The sequence below is a fragment of the Rhyacophila brunnea genome, unplaced genomic scaffold (assembly GCF_057557595.1).
Source record: "Rhyacophila brunnea isolate RB1 unplaced genomic scaffold, BYU_Rbru_1.0 scaffold_23, whole genome shotgun sequence".
Lineage (NCBI taxonomy): Eukaryota > Metazoa > Arthropoda > Insecta > Trichoptera > Rhyacophilidae > Rhyacophila > Rhyacophila brunnea.
In genome coordinates, this window is record NW_028232893.1 from 14,722,328 (window position 1) to 14,740,633 (window position 18,306).

Here is an 18,306-nt window from a genome sequence, read left to right on the forward strand (position 1 = left end):
ATTAAGCCAATTTGGAGTCGCATGTAGGTCAAGGCAGTATTCTGTGAGGATCTAATGTCGTTTGTTCAACGCGTGCATGCTATCCGTGCTCATGTATGTGTGTGAGACATGGAATCTTATCAAGCTCCAAATTGACTTTTGAGCTTTGAGAATCGATGTCTCCACCGAATCTTAGAAATACATTTGTACGACCGCGTTGCAAACACCCGTGTTCGTGAACAGACACGGCAGCCCTCGGTGATTGAAGTACTCACGAAGAATGAATTTTGGACACCAACAGGGTGTGCGATACTCCTGTTGCATAACCTCGAGGGTTCGTCGCCATTGCCTATCTTCTCTTGCCCCTTAGCGGTGATACAAAACTGATCTACGTGCTGCAAGTCTCACATGGCAGGAGGCGCAAAACGTGGCTATGGACCGTGGGAAGTGGCGTCACATTGTGCTCTAGGGCGTGAAAAGGTGAAGTAAGTATTTTATATCATTTTTAATTAATTCATGTTTTGTTCTACTCCATGGCATAGCTTTTAGTGATCCGCGTTTCCAATATTATGATTTTTTTAATATTGTATTAATTATTTAAACATAGAGAAGGCCTATATTCAGCAGTGGACATATAATATTATACAAATTGAAGAAAAAAATTAAGAACTATAAGAATACCTAAGAATCCATAAGCTGTCAAACGATAAGATTAAAATATATTTTCATGGTCATTTCATTTTCATCTTAAACTTTCATTTGAAACATTTTTCGATATTGTCAGCCTTAATTAAAAAACGTCCACCATTTTTTAAAATGACGGCCATATCACAGCATGTACGAGTGTTGATCTATGTAATTACTAGGCACTGGTACTATACATATTATGCAAATTGTTCCATTTAGGGGAAATATATCCAGGTAAAACTTTAATATAAGTTTATTAATTATTATCAGTATCGGAATAGTGAAAAAAGTTTTACATATAATACACTATTTTATAAATTCTTAAATCTCACTTCGAAAGCTTATTCGAATTACGATTACTTTTTAATTCGAAAATTTGGCGGTCGGAGGGATAACTGTGAATCAGACATGCATTTCGATTTACGGACATCATTTCAGGAATAAAAATTTCCATCAAACGAGGGTTTGATGTAATCATTATTTCCTACAAAGGTCTGTTGGTACCCAACGTCAGTCAGGAGATGGCGTTGGATGAATGAAAATAATGAATAAAAAATTCGATCGAATATTTTGTAAAATTTCTCCTGAAAATACGCGCTTCGATCCTTTGATATTACGTTTCGCGGCGAATTTTGTTTGTAAAACAAATATTGGAATTGAAACCGTCAATAACGATAGACCTTTTGATATTATCAAAAAATGCACAGCGTTTGTTTACCCAATTAAATATATAATATAAACGACTGATGTCTGATATAATATATATTTATATGTATAATATACGCGATGGATTCTAAAAGCCTCATGCTTTAAAAAAAAATATATTTGGAGATTTTATATTATTAATTTATATTACAAACTCTATCCGTCAGAATTAGTGACAAGCGAGTCAATAATAATATAATGAACTAGCAGTATCACCCGGCACTGCCCGGGAGTGGAATGGTTTAATATTAATTGATAATACAAATTATAAATTTAATACGTACTAGTTAGTGCAAAGGATTGAATTTAAAAAAGTAAAAAAATTTAATAAGTATAAGAGAGTTTTATTTTTAAGATAATAAAGTATATTGCCAGTTGCACCCGGGGGACAGTTTTACGGTTTTTTGCGAAAAAAAGCCGCCACTTACAGGGCCTGCAACCCCCATTTTTTAATGAAAATATCGCTAGAATCTGTACATTTAAAAAATATTGGCGTTTATTTCAGCTCGATCGGACGTCAAATGGCAAAGTTAGATGCAAATAATTGTGTTATTAGAATCGCTAATCAGCAGGTTGGCGCGGGCGACGCGTTACGCATGCTACGACATTAGATCAGAATGCTTCACTCACGGACAATTGTTGTATAGAGCGGTAAGAGTGGGGAGTAGTAAAAATCTATATATTTTGGATATTATGGATGGATATTTATATTATATAGAAACGCCTTAAAATAATAAATTGAATATGTACTACTTTTTAAGATATTTAAATGCAATAAATGTACAAAAATATACTTACCATAATATGTGAAAAATAAAAAAAATCTCTAAAATTATATTTTTTTTTACTTTTTTAAAATTCAATCCTTAGCACTCTACGTATTAAATTTAGAAATTTATTTTCAAATATCAGGCTATACTTCAGTTGAGGAATGGTCTAAAAAGATCGTGACTAGGCGATGCACGGATTGTGCAAATGGCGCGTGCCGAACGAAATATAATTTGTCATATAAATCCAACATGCGTCCATTTAATGTTATGTTATTGTTATATTAAGAATAATAATAGCATATTCATTGACAAGTTTTCTTTTTCAAGTAAATGGGTAACGTTTTTTAGTCATCTTTACACGATTTAAGAATATATTCCTCCGACGCCATCACAAAACAAATTGACGTGCTTACACCTCGACAGTCGGTCTCCGATTGGCGTCGAGTGAAAAATTTCTTCCCACCTACCGTTGAACATTATTTGCCGTTTCACTTATGTATGCTCTTAAACCATTCCACTCCCGGGGAGCGCCGGGTGATAATACTAGTCATATTATATTTTGTTCCTAAAATTTATTAGTACATCGACTCCATCTGATGATGACGATAGAAATAAATGATATTCGTGTTGGATAGGTCATGACTGAGCGTCATGATGTGTCGTGGGTTTGCGTTAAATTATATAATATATTATACGTATTTATTTTCAACTGTATGCTCACCTCGACAGTGTTGAAATTGAAACATTTCCGTCCGGTTTCCGGTGAGGAAATTTGAAAAGATAAATTACCATCCTTATGTAAATAGGCTCCCTTTCAGACGTGAAAAAATATACAAATCCCTCCATAAACGAATAGACGGTGGCTTCCCGCCATTATTGAAAGATACGAGGGGAAACCCACAAATATCAATTTATATTATAATATAAGAATCATAACAATGTATTTAACTAGGTGAAATATTTGGCTTTGTACAAGGTCGCTTCATTGATCAAAATATACTATTTCTTTTATTCAACGAATAATTCACAAGGTTTAAGAATGTACCATTCTAATTATTGAACATCCCGACCATGTCCGATCCTAATATGATCATATGGGCCTACACAGAGTAGAGGTTTGTATTAACAGATTTTGTTTTTTACGAGAAATGGATGTCAGCCACTTGCTCAACCTATTAGGTCCATACCATGACTCACATACAACTTGAAAAACAATATGCGTACTTGCCAAACCCAGGATTCAAACCTGAGACCCACGGCGTGATAGTTCAACGCTTATTACATAATTTTATTTTGAAAAACACTTCTGAGAAAATATATTATAACCAATAGAAAAAAAAAAGATTTTGAAAAGTTTTTTCTATTGGTGATAATATATTTTCTCAGAAGTGTTTTTCAAAATTATGTATGTTCAATAATTAGAATGGTACATTCTTAAATCTTGTGAATTATTCATTGAATAAAAGAAATAGTCAATTAAAAATTATTATCAAGTTCGAGTAAGTTACATCATAAAATATTGGAGAGAACCGTGACGTCGGTTAGTAATTGAAGTAGTAGGTATCTACTTTGATTTAATAAACAAAAACCGATTGCCAATAGTAGCTTGATCTGAAAGAGCGCTGATGAGCAGGTATTAAAAGGCCAATAGTTAAAATTTGTCGTAATTAGTATGTCACCTAGTAGCATAGTGGACAATGCGCGGAAGAGGCGTAAACCCAAGTGATGCAGGTTCGATTTCTGCCGGATGTCTTACTTTTTTCAAAAAAAAAAAGATTTTTTTCATATTTTCTCATAAGTGTTTTTCAAAATTATGTATGGTCAATAATATACATTTATTTTAGTTAGGGGCGGACGTGCTCAGCGTGGGTCAAAATGGAGCTTTTTTCTATTTTCAAAGCATGATCCTGGACATACCTTAAACGTTGTAGATAATCTATTTATATAATTTTAAAGCCTTATTATCCGTTATATATATTTTAAACATTTGATGACGACATAAAGTATTTTTATAATTACATAAGAATTACAAAAGAATAATAATTACATTCTCCATTCTTCAATATTAAAATATTTGAATCTATTATCACAACGTGTCAAAATGGAAATATTTCTGACAGCTAAGTCAAACAAGAGAACATAAAATTAAAATCGAATCCAAAATTTGTAGTAAACTTTAACTTTATCTGTCGTGAATATTCAAAATTGGAATTGGCAGGAAAGATAATTTGAACAAACTGTGTATTTATTTTGTTATACGCATATTATGTCCGATGGGGCCAAGTATAAAACAGAAATCAAACAATCATATTATTTTGATTTTTTATATTAAATAGATACTGGCCGTGTAAAATAGGGAACGAAAAAGTAGACAGATGTACAGCGGCGCGTCAGTCAAATCATTTGAAAATTTAAAAGGAGGCCTCTAAAGAGTTAAAATCAGTCAATAAAGCCAATATTGCATTTTACACAAACATACTGTAAAATATTACCCAAAGCATAACAAAATAAATTCCTGAATTTTAATTTGGAAAATTAAAATTGATTGTTATATTTTTTTTATCGTAAACGTTGGGGGTCTCTTAATCAGTACGTTGGCCTTTATGTCACTGTCACTGATATAAATATAAATAATATTTCGTGTTTCGTTACCATGAGCGCACTCCAGATTCAGAACATCACATAAATGATTTCGCTGTTTAGTTGAAGGTCTCTTATTGGATTCAGCATACAGATAGCATACCCTCGAGAAGTATTATTGATTGTGTCTGGATTTAACATTATGTTTTTATGCATTGGTATTACATTATTTTTACACTGTGGGGTGAATGGGTCCACCCGCTCTTACTAGTGTCTATGGGTAGATTGACCATTATCTTTTATTGTTTATTTTTTCCTCGAGGGTAGTTCGGAATCTGATACCACATGTTTATGGTGGTTTGGTCTTGTAGTTGTGGAGAGAAAACAATTCAGTAGCTAGGGTAATGGGAACTAGAGATGAGAAAACTGGTCGATTTTGAAGACTAAGTATACTTACTACGAGTATAAAAAAATACTTAGTATATAAACTTGCGTATGCGACAAAAGTTTCATACTCAACTGAAACTAAAACCAACTCTATATTATTAGTATTTTAAAATACGTATCGGATCAGGGAACTCAGACTGTGCATCGGCTTCAATATAATCGCTAAAAATACGCTGAACTCCGCTTGTCGAAAAGTCCCATTTATTACAAAATTTTAAATTTATGAGTTTTTTTTCTGGGTTACAATATTATTGTTAACAAAAATGAATAACAGTGATTTTTTTAAAATTTTAAACATGTTTTGAGCAGTATATAACAGGCCTTGGCCTGTGCGTCATCTCACCACGGTGCTGCAACACAAAATTTATGACCTATTATTATTCATACATTCGAAGACTAATACATCAAAATATACCTATATTCAAGTGCTATTTCGTTCGTGCGCATTTAATGTCAATAGTGTTGAAAGTCTACCAACTGGCGAGTGCACAGAACAGCGACTCGCGATGATATCATCACAAGTTTTTTGGAATAAGTTTATTGGGCCGCACATACTGAGTATGGGTAGTTTCATCCGAAACTTGAGTACACAAACTGGTGACAATATTTCCAACTCACCTCTAATGGGAACTGTTGTGGGGGAGTATTGATATGGTGATAGGTTCGATATGAAGACCCTAGGCCTCCTGTAGACATCGTCTGGGATGATACAATTTCTTTGAGAGTTTACATATTAATATGTGGTCGTGGATGGATTCAATTTTAAGGTATCTGTGTAGCAGTAGCAAAGAGTGGAGGTAGGCTGTTAAGATCCACCATAAATAATGGACATTAAACTCTGTCAGTCATACGTATTTGTTTTTATTGAACTAAGACTACAATTTATGAAATCTAGTTTTTTAAAAATCAATTAAAACCTACCTTAATCAAACCATAATAGTTTTGTTATATTTTGGGCGATACGCTAAAATTGTGGACACGTTTTCATTCATACTTATTTGTTTTCGTTGGATTAAGAATACATAATTATTACACATACATATAATATTGTTGGCTATTTTTTTAAAATTCATTAAACCCTGCCTAAACTACACTATAATAGATAAAATATTATTCTATCTTTAAAATATCCAAATTCAATTCAATATGATTTGATTACTTAATTTGAGATATTTTAAAGATAGATGAGTATTTTTTGACTAGTATCTATTATGGCTTGGATTTCGCTGGGTTTAATAGAATTTTGAAAACTAACCAGTAAATTGTAGTATTATTTCAATGAAAACAAGTAGTATGACTGACAAAGTTAAGTGTGCACTATTTATGGGTGATCTTAACAGCCTACCTCCACTCTTCTCCACTGCTGTGTAGTGTGTATCCATGTAAAAATTTCGATTCGTCCATGATTACGTGTGCAGTATCATATTTTAATGTGAAATAAGGCAGTTTTATATAAACTACCACCTCCCAAATCCTCGGCAGTGGAGTCAAAAAAATCCCTCATGGTTATTACCAGCAAAAAATTAAATCACTTGATCGAAAATAGTAAAAACAACTTTTAATGAATTACCTTAAATCGACTTTTCCAAATACTAAAGCCTATGCCACATTTAGGGATCGAAGCGGGACAAGTAGCTAGATACTTTTTTGGCAAACTAAGTTCAATCGAGTTGAGGACGATGTCTTTTACTTAGGCGCACCTAATTTCGTTGAAAGAACCTGAGTAGGGAAATGTCGTTAAGTTTTTCATTACTTTCACTGAGCGCCGCACGGTAAAGCCTGATTCACTTGGGGTATCTGGTCACTCCCGCAATCAATCATGTTATATGCAAATCGATTATTTTACTAATATCTATACCAGGCATGTCGAACGCGTACATCGCGGAATGGATTTTGATCGATCTGTTATGTCCTAGTGATGAGTGCTTTGAGGAAACAGGTGATTTGGCTGAAGGTATCCTGTGCAGTTTGATGATGTTAACTTTTCTCAAGTTTCTTACCAGAATTGGGACACTCTGTGAAACTCCTTGATGTAATTCTTCACAGTTTTACGTTTATAGACCGTAATGTCATGAAGGTAGATTGTCAGGAGAGTTACCTTCTAAGATGCTGGAGCGGTTTGGGCGTTGATTATAATTTGTATTCATAATCAATTATTGATTATGAATACAGGAAGTTAATAGTGTTTTACGTAAAGTAAAACATTACTATATACTTAAGTCGTAATTTTAGTACAAAATGTTTAACAGACAGAGCTTACGTACTGGACAATGGTTTGGAAACAAAAGGCAACAGGAATGACATTTCCTGGGATTATTTACAATTTACTTTAATGGGTTCTTTGACTTGAACAATGTGCGATTTGATTCTGCAGGTGTCCATAGGCGTCTGTTTACAGCAACGAAAAATAACATTGATAACGGTTAATGAGTTTCCTAGCTCGGGTCAAAGGCTAAAGAGGGTGCAGGGTGTGAATTATATATTGCTTAATACGAGCATGTAATAAAGTAACATTGATAACAAACGGTTAATAAATTTCTTAGCTCAGGTCAAAGTTTAAAAGAAGGTGAAAGCAATACAAGAATGCGCACGTGTTCAACTCAACAGTGATAAAATATTACTTTGACTATAAGATGCTGTTACATAAACACATATTTCATCTTTTATTACAGGACACGTGTATGGATTCATTCACTTGCGGTCTAGCACCCGTCGCGAGCGGACGTCTCTTCCCGCACTCCGATACCTGCATACAACCGACCTTCTTACAACAAGATACCGACCAGACCAATATTACCTACTTCTACCGCCGCAAGTGACCAGTCGACCTACCTGCAAATATCACCAGACGACCAAGCAAGATTTACCTACTTGCTAACTACACAAGCGACCAGACATCATACCTACAGCTATAGGAAAGAGACAGAAGACTTCACAATGGAGAAAATCAACAACGAGATCAACAAGTTATATTCACGCAAACCATCCAGACTACGGGACCTCCTGACACTCCACCTACTTATCTTGACTGCCTATCAAGAGGAGGCCGAGACAGCAACCGACACACCCGCACGAACTCACTCCTGGAGGAGAAACCACGACACCATTTTATCTCACACCTGGACCAACAGGAGCCGCCAGCCACACTACTGATCTCCAACTCGCTCCACCAGACGACCAACACAATCGCCGATCAAGAAGGCAGACCCTGTTACCCTTACTACACGGGAAAAAGACCGGATATCCGTAGTCATCAGGGGCTTTCCGATCGGCGTGTCAACAGAGGACATCACCAACGATCTCCTCCGCAGAGGTTACCCGATAGTCAGCATCACGAGGATGACCCGGGGCAGGAGCCAGCATCCAATGCCTCTTGTCCTGGCCAAACTCTTCGACAACGACCGAGGGCAACTGATACACACTCTGCAGTTCGCATTACGACGCAGAATCACCGTAGAAACTCCGAGAAGCATCAGAAACACACACCTCAACAATACCAGCAACATGAGGACAATGCGCAGCTCGACAACGACTACACAAACTCAGACAGACAACAACAACGCCGACAAACCCATACTACACAAGGAGGCCTCGCCGGAAATGGACCGCACCATTGCTTCCGTCCCACAGAAAGTGAAAGCAGACATCAGCCCGACTGAAGAAGCAATAACCAAGACACCGGAACCTAAAATCGCGGTCATATCACACTCACCGACCAGACCGATCATCTCAACTGAGCCCCCGGAAATCATCATCATCAAAAAAACAGAGACCCCGGAAACGGAAAATCCCACAACCGAAGCTTCCGAGACACTGGAAACTGAAACTCCGGCAACACATAAGACCGACAACACAGAATCCCCGGAGATCAAATCTGCAATAACCGCTGAAACAGAAACAAAGACCCCGGAACCGGAATCCCTGATATCCGAAACAGCAGAGACCACAGAAACGGAAACCCCGACAACACCGGAAATCGAAAATGCTGAGACCCCGGAGAGCGAACCGCTGCCGGAGGCTGACAACAGCAGCGAAGACGACGAGAACATGTATATTACCCCGGAACCGGACTATACCACCCCGGAACTGGACTTACCTGAGTCACAAGATGACAGATGGGAGCTTGTCTCCAGAAAAAAACAGACAAAGACAGAGGTGGATGACTGGGAGCCTCCCACCAGAATTCAACAGATTCAAAACAACACAACAATCATGAGAGAACTACCATTCAACGCATACGACGAACAAGACCTTTGGAACATTAAATCATACATAAAACATGTTAGATACACAATAGACTCCGAAGGCTACTGGATCGATGAATTTAGCCTAACACTCGACCTCCTCCAAGAGTACGAAAAAGAAGTAAATGCCCGCCTACGCAATCTAGGCAAAAATCCAGATGTAGCTCCGAAGAAAAGCAAAGAAATAACGAAGAAGACGAAGAAAAACACAGGAAGAAAGAAGAATAATCGCCGATGAGCAAACACCTACGGAAGAGAAGATTGGAAGATCCATGTCGCGAAACATGGAAGCTGTGTCAATCGGCGGACGTTGCCGAATGAAGAGAGCTCCAAGCTCACTCTTATATGAATTAATTTTTGAAATTGCAAATTTTCAAAATTGAATATTTTTATACAACACTTGGACTTGAAGACAGCAGCCTCGCCCGGTCCTCATCAAGAACCGGGTAACTCACATCACCACCCGAATGGATTGTACGAAGGAACAACACTTGACCTTGGAGGCTGCTGCATCTCTCGGCCCCCATCAAGGACCGGAGACTAACATCACCACGTCGAATCACGCGAATCCTTGTTAGCGACCTAATAATAGAGATGAAGGGGATGAGGCTACCCGCCGGAGTGCCCCAATAACACTAAAGGAAGATCCAAAGTCAAAGTCAAGTCAAGTCACTGGTTTCAAATGTTATTTTGACTAATTTATCGTTTTTAGATAAAGAACTAAATGTTATGTGTCTTCTGAACATTTCTTAGATTGACACAGTCAAGTAGGTACATAAATATTTATATTATATTATATTGTTTATTTAAAAGAATAAAGTTTGTATGATGCAATAATCAAATGGTATTGTAAATTTGATAGGTGTGATACCTTATTAGTATACATAACAGGTCACACCTTAGGCTCATACACTAATTTAGTTGTGAAACATAAAAACTGTAAACTATTATAATAATATGATATTTTTTTTTAATTAAACGATTAATTCACAAGATTTGAGAATGTAACATTATTTATTGTGGATACATAATTTGGAAACACTTTTGAGAAATAATAATAACCACTAGGAAAAAATCTTTTAAAACATATTGTATATACGACACCCTCTGGATTCAGGAAAATGTGCTCTACCAACTAATCTACGTGTGTTATTTATAATCGTAGCGAAATTAACTAAAAGTTTTTACATCTCTCTGGAGCGCTTCATACTTTATTAATTTTACGGTACTAAATAGTTGGCTAAGACTCAATTTGGGAAGTGAAGTTAAAGAATACCTTGGATACAACCCTCCATTCACTTAACAGCAACTAAAGATAAATGACGCTAGAGCAAGTCAAGATTTTTGGCAAGTCAACAATACTTATGTGTAATATAATCCAACGAAAACAAATAAGTATGAATGAAAAAGTGTGCACAATTATTTTGTCGTATCGCACAAGACGTTATACAAAAACTATTATGGTTTGGTTATGCAGGGTTAAATTGATTTTTAACTAACTAACTAACTAACCAACACCATCTGTAAATTGTAGTCTTAGTTCAATAAAAACAAATACGTGTGACTAACAAAGTTTAATTTGCACTTTATATGGTGGATCTTAACAGCCTACCTCCACCCTTCGCTACTGGGTACCTACTATGCTATAAATATAATATACTAATCCGCCACTGGTCAAACTAGTCGTGCCCGATTTACCCTTGACGATTCTTCGTAAAATAGTTTCACTATCCGCCGGATCTGACACATTTAATTCATCCCAGACACACTATCTTCTGTGCTGTTTGAAAGTTTTCTAATACTACAAAAGCGATTATTCAGGTATTTAATACTTAGGGTAAAGTTTTCAATCGACCTCTGGAATGACATTGTGAACCGGATCCTACACTTCTTGCAAATTTATTCAAAAGGCGACGGGAAGATTTTGTCTAAGGGAAGAAATACTTTGGATATCTGCGAACCTTTTCGCCTGTAAAATTAGTTAACTCAGAAATTGTTTGATAATGCTTTAGTTATAACGTCTCGAAAAATTAGTTTAAACAAATTTGTTTGATAATTACCTACATAAGTATCTATAATAATTTATCTTTATATTTTCTTCAACTATTTTGTATCTAGCTAAATTTAAAAAAAATGCTCGGTACAGTTCGGTTATGAGAAATACAGCGGCAAACACATTTTGAAAATAGCCGATGTACTGGATTATTTGTTAGGTTAATCTAACCAAACCTAACTAAACCTCACCTAACCTAACCTAACCCAACCTAACCCAACCTAAACTAACCCAAACTTACAAATAATCCAGTATCTTCGGTATTTTCAAAATGTGTTTTCCGCTGTATTCCTCATAATCGAACTGTACCAAATGCTCTCATACATAGTTTTTGTGTAGAGCGTAGCGTGTCTTGTAGGGTTAGGATCTTGCATGATTTTGCATAGGGCAGGCGCGCACACAATGTAAAAATACAAACTATTTAGGTAAATGGAATATTACTTCTTATTACCTTGAATCCGGATAAAATGGCTGTTGAAAAACCTTCTCCGTAGGTTCGCCCCACTCTGACATTCTACGACAGGCAAGACCTGTGTCCACATTCATAAATTGGTGCACCTATCTGAGCCATCCAATGTTTGCTTTCAATTTCCGATGTGGCATGTCGAAAATACAAGACAGTGCGAACGATGTAAATGGATACTGATGATCATAATAATTATGACCGTTAAGCCATGCGTATTTCATAACCACTTGTGGATGCGAAAGCTCGAAATAACTCGTATATGAGCACTCGTATGCATTCACGCCGACACTCCTCTGCGGGCACACCCGTCGACTGGTGTCCAGGTTCAAATATTTGGGTGCCACGGTTGCCGACGATGATGGTATTTCTAGTGAGCTTGGAATCCGCATAGTTATGGCGGGGTGTGCATTCAACCAACTTGGAGTCGCATGGAGGTCAAGGCTGTATTCTGTGAAGACTAAATGTCGTTTGTTTAACGTCCTACCTGTGCTCCTGTATATCTGTGAGACATGTAGTAGGCGGGGTAACTGAGGAAGTCAGTGGGACCTGCAGGATTTTATTAACCCCCGTCCTCTTCCGTTGTCTTAAAAAATCAAAAATAAACCTAATGTACTCGTATCTCAAGGTATGGACGGTCAAAAGGATGTCTCTTTTATCTTCTGCGTCATTGAAGAAGCTCCTCTTGGACGACTAGGTGTCTTTCATATTTGTCATTCCCGAAAGAGTTGCCTAACATCAGACGTGATAAGTATTCATATTATAATAATATATTAAGTATATCGCATTTTGAAAGGAAAAATGACGTAATCCACATGAATCAAATTTTACAGAAGACACAAATATGATTTTTTTATGGTTTGCGGTCAAAGTTAAAATACAAAATAGAGATAACTTTGAACTGCATGATAATTAATAATTTAGTTGTTATATTGAGTTTGATACGAGTTAATTAAAGAAAATCCAATAAAATGATAGTTAAGTCGTTTGTACCACTTCTTTTTTTTTTTTTTAAATTGCCAGCTAAATTTAGATAATAAATCGGCATTTGCAACTTACATCCTTTGTATGACACAACTTGTTGTTTGGATTAATAATTAGTCGTATACAGTGCTATTATCAAATAAAACCTATTTTGAAAAAAATGAGGGTTACGTCCTTTTTCCTCTCTATTATAGGTATAGTCGATATAATTTTACACAGTTTTAGATTTATTTCGCGATTGGCAACATCTTACCATGTGGGTGAAAGCTATAAATTAAGATTGAAATCGGTAACGTCTTATCTGAAGACTCAAAGATTCGAATTGCGGCCATAACCTAATGGCCGAAATGAAAAAGAAATATAACGGCCGTAAAGAGGTGCGTATATTTTCATTCAGTGCTGGGATTCCCCTTCAAATTTCGGCGCGAAAACTTAATGACGATCATTTCAAATTATGGGCCATCATTTAAGCAGCTAAACTCGACTTAATGCATAGTCATATTTATTATATTACAACTATAAAGAGTATCTAACTTTATTCAATGTAGGTAGGTATACAAGGTTCTATGAATGTTTCAGAATTTTGAAAAATAATTATTTTTTTATTTTTATTAAATCAACCAAAATGAACAATCGTAGAAGAATACCAGTGGCGAGGGGTGGAGATAGGCTGTTAAAATCCGATATAAACAGTGCACACAAAATTTTTTCAGTCAAGCCGCGTTGACACGGTCCAAGTACGATCCAAGTACACTTGGACCGAGTGCCATCCAAGTGCACTCGTATGAGACATCTTCATACTAATTATTCGTATCCAAGCTACTTGAACCCGGTCCTACTCATCCAAGTTAACTTGGATAGGAATAATTAGTATGAAGCTGTCACTTGGATGGCACTCGATCCAAGTGTACTTGGATCGTACTTGGACCGTGTCAACGCGGCTTCATACTTATGTTTTATGTTTCATTGTCGGCCATTGCGACTTGGTATCTACAAGGGACAATTTATCAGCTTTCGAAAAAAAATTGCGGCATTTTACGATGAGCGAGAAGGTCTTTCATTGGATAAAAGATGGAACTATGCACACCCAAGTGCACGCCAACCAAAGAAGTTCGTTCTAGACACTCTCATAGCACAACTTTGAAGCGCGCCTAAAGTTTGCTATGCCATAGTATACGCCTTAATAACGGATGTGTCTAGACTAAATAAATCATATTCCATTTAGCGAAATAATAATTTGTAGTTTGGGGGCGGGGTGAGGGTGAAGACCCGAAACCCCCGCAACCTTGGGTGCACGCCTTTTGAGATAGTTATTACCCTTGATTACGTCATAGCATTTTTATCACTATTCTTATTGATTTTGTAGTGCTATTTAGTGTTATATTGGAATAGAGCCGTTGGTGTAAATAAAAAAATATGGGAACAGTATTAAATAAATGAAATTTAATATTGACAATATAGTTAGTTGTTTATTTCTTAATACCATGTCTTCAAGCAGGAAATAATAGTGACAAATTAATAATGTTATTTTGGAAGTTAATTCTAGATAATTATTGAAATATTATTAAGTATCTTCTGTCGGAATAGCAAAACGGGTCAAAACCGTAAATTAGATTAATGGCAGGAAAAAGATTTTCACACAATTTTTCAGCAGGCCGTAAGTTGTGAATTATTGTAAGAAGGCTGGCAATTAAATGATGAATAAACTGAAAATTTTAATAAAGTACCCACTAAAATATTTCCTAATTAAAATATAAGAATCGCCGTAAAAAATGGCTGACTCGTATCTTACCATAGGATAAATAAAACATTTAAATACTTCTGAAGTTACTAAAAAAAATAATGGCTGTTTTACAAAAGCGTTATCGCAGGGCTTGTGAAAAAATGATAAAAAACATGTTTTTTCGGGAAAATGTCTGTTTACGACATTGCTATATTATAGTTAGGCATTACAAAGCTTTGATATAAATAATAACAACATATAAAAAACATACCTGGTAATAGCGTAAAAATGAAGGAAATATATTATAGAAAGAATGCGAAAAATCTTAAATTATGTGTAAGTATATAAATGAGAGATATAATATATCGATAAGTTAATAGTGTCACGAGCTGTATCGCGTATTGCACCATCTTGTTGGAACCATATGTGTGGGTCTATTCTATGCTTATCAACCGCTAAAGTGATAAAGTGATAAATATTATCAAACTTAGGGTAGGTTTGTATCAAAATATTAACACTTATTGTAACAATTACACGAAGCTGGTTTTTATTGTTGCAATAAGTGCTATATTTTAACAGCACCTATCTTGCTGCTGTTAAAATATCGCACTTATTGCAACAATAAAAACCAGCTCCGTGTAATTGTTACAATAAGTGCTAATATTTTTATACAAACCTACCCTAAGTTTGATACTATTTATCAATTTAGTGTTCGATAAGTATAGAATAGACCCAATGGTCCAGATCAAAATCATCAAATTCATATCAGAGAAAAATCATTAATTATGTTTCTATAGCGTTTTCCATTGCCATTTTCGTTTTCAAAAAAATAATGTCCAATTTTTGTGGTTATAAAAGTGTTTCAAGTGAGCATGTGAGTTTTCTATACTCTAAATACGGCAATTGTGCTTATTTATGAAGCCATTTAAACAAAAACTAGCTTCATCGCTGAAGATGATTTTTTCATGAAATATTGGATCTGTTTCAAGTTGCTCTAAAGACTGATCAAAAAAATTTCAATGCACCAAATGGTCATTCGGTTTGACTTTATGAAGTATATTTCATGTAGAGCTACAAAGAAGTCTAAGTTCTTTAGAACGACGTTTAATTGATTATTCTGGAATTTTATCCACACTTTGAATCACAACATCGATATTTTCAGTGGTATGTTTACATTTTTGACGAGTTGTATTTTTAACACACAAAAAACCATTTGATTTGAATTTTTAAATTAAATTACGAATAGTAAGCTCTACGAATAGTAATTTGACCATAAATTTCACGTAATGTCCGAAAAGCTCGAATAGTTTCATTATTGTTGTAATAAATTTTAAGAATTTGTATTCGCTGCACAACTGTGTATCTTTCGATGATGATTTATCAAACAATTCTGAACACTTGTTATAATAATTACAAGATAAAAATAACTTTATATATACCACGCCTTCAACATATAAATCGTCTGAATCATATAAACTTGACAATTCTATGTATTAATAATATTTAGGACAAATAAGGCAATTGTCAACAAATATTTTTTTTGCTATTTTGCAACAAATAAACAAAAAAATATAGAAAACTGAAATGTCATTTTGATTTCCATAGTAACGCAAGTATATATCGACTGTGTTTAGAAAAAAGGGTGTAACCCTCGATTTTTCTAAAAGTGCTTTTATTAGATATTAACAATGTAGACAATTAAATACGCGTTCTATAAAAAGGAAGTAAGCCGCAAATGCCGAATTATTATCTAAATTCAGGTTTTAATTGAGATTAATTAAATTTTAATTTATGGAAAAAAGCATTTATCCTCAATTTTAATGATTTTTCTGTAATAACTTCTTTAATTATTAAAAGATTGAAAATATATTACACCAAATCATCAATCATCATGCACCCAATGTCTGTGCCTATTTTTCACTCAAAAATAAAACTTTAAATCACTCAAAAAAACGTTTTTTGCCTCTCCTGTAAAATTTGTTCAGGGTTACGCCCTTTTTCCTAAACACGGTCGATATGAATAATTTAGTTTATAGGACCACCCCCTTAGCAACCAATAATAGTGGATTGGATTACGGATTTCTTCCGAAATAACTTTTCATACAAAACAGAATTAACTGAAAATGAATTCAATTCTACTTAAATATGGCTAAAAGTATTAAAAGAATGCATTGTCATCGTGTTCTGATATATTCTAAAAGTTTCAAATGTCTAGCTAGTCGGAAAGTTAGTTAAAATCGATTGCAAGATTTGTACTGGATAAACAAACAAGAATATGAGCTAAGAAAAACGTGATAAATAGTACTAATTTGATAGAGTAGGGTAAAATTAAAATTTAGAGAGCTCCAGATGATGTCTATAATAATTATTAGTAATAGTACTAGTTTAGAATCATATCTGATGTAAATGTATTGGGAAAGACTCATGGAAAGAGTTGGATCTAGCGGATCTTAAACTCTCATTTTACTTTACAGATGTTTTAATAGATACATTTAATAGATTTTTTGTTTTCGTTTCTGTATATTTGAACGCATCGTTGAGAAGACACGTATTTTCCGGAGTGATGCCGATTTTAGTCGTCGGAATAAACAATTTTTTACAGCACAATTTGTACAAAGGACATAATACAAAGAAAGGGACGATTTGTTTGACATCCGATTTCATTCAATCAGAAGGGAATGACGATTAAAAGGGTCCAACTGACATATACGTACAAATGAGTTGGCGTAGTTTTTACATCTCCGAATATTTATTTATGCGTAAAAAAGGATTCAATTATTCTTCTTTTAAAGATTCAACCATGTAAATGATTTGTATGAGAATTTATTAGCATTTTATTCCTAACATTGAATTGCAATTCATGAATAAAAATGTTGTATGTGAAATTATATTATATTATTGTTTTGCGCCCTTCATACCCCAGTGCGCAAGAGACTACTGTCCGACGACAATAAATCAGGGATAACAGGAATTCGCTAATATAGAAGACTTCTCAACGACGCACCTTTTATGGTGGCAATGCATGCTAGAGGCGTGCTTATTAAATAATGTACCTATCGGGTCTCCTTTTAGATGCGACTATTTTTCTTATTCGCAACAAACTAAAAGTTAACTAATAATAATTCTAACATCACTCCTGAAGATTCACGAATGAAGCACTATGACCGGTTGCATAACGTAAGCGCAAGCCGACTTCAACGAAGTATATTAAAAGTCGGCCGGTAGTGTCGAGTACAGTATGCAATTAAAGTATACACGCTTTGACGGTAGAGGCGCTAGCAACTCTCCGTTTGACATTTATTAAACGTCAGAAATTCGTACGTAGTATAGAAGAGGCTGTTATTATATTTTTTCTATCTTTTACATGACTATTACCGCTGAAAGTATTATTTTGTGTTCAAATTCTCAATTAAATATTTATTATGATTTTGTAATACAGAACCACACATGTTTGTTTGCAAAATACAACGGAAATTCCGTGTTGTAATATTGTTATATTGGAGACGTAACTAGCTTGTTTAAAGATTATTTGGCTATGTACTTCAACAATGAATGGTTAAATAATGCAACGTTAATGGTAAGTACTGATTAAATATGAAGTCATTACCAAAATGGATAAAAATGTTATTTAATTTCCATGAAATTCAGAAGAGTTCCGTCATAACATGTTT

The 18,306-nt window shown here is 34.9% G+C and overlaps 2 protein-coding genes across 2 annotated transcripts in view; one reads left to right on the top strand and one right to left on the bottom strand.

Moving 5' to 3' along the window:
* The window catches only part of LOC147069578 (uncharacterized), a 126,929-nt gene that overhangs the window by 70,831 nt on the left and 37,792 nt on the right, over positions 1-18,306 (bottom strand). The gene's annotated exons all lie outside the window — the stretch shown is intronic.
* LOC147069581 (uncharacterized) lies at positions 8,445-9,702 on the top strand. Its single transcript, XM_085950642.1, has one exon. The coding sequence runs from the start codon at positions 8,508-8,510 to the stop codon at positions 9,648-9,650; it is 1,143 nt and encodes a 380-aa protein (XP_085806768.1). The 5' UTR covers positions 8,445-8,507; the 3' UTR covers positions 9,651-9,702.

Coding starts and splice junctions, on each gene's coding strand:
- LOC147069581 (XM_085950642.1), top strand. CDS start 8,508: ATGACCCGGGGCAGGAGCCAGCATCCAATGCCTCTTGTCCTGGCCAAA.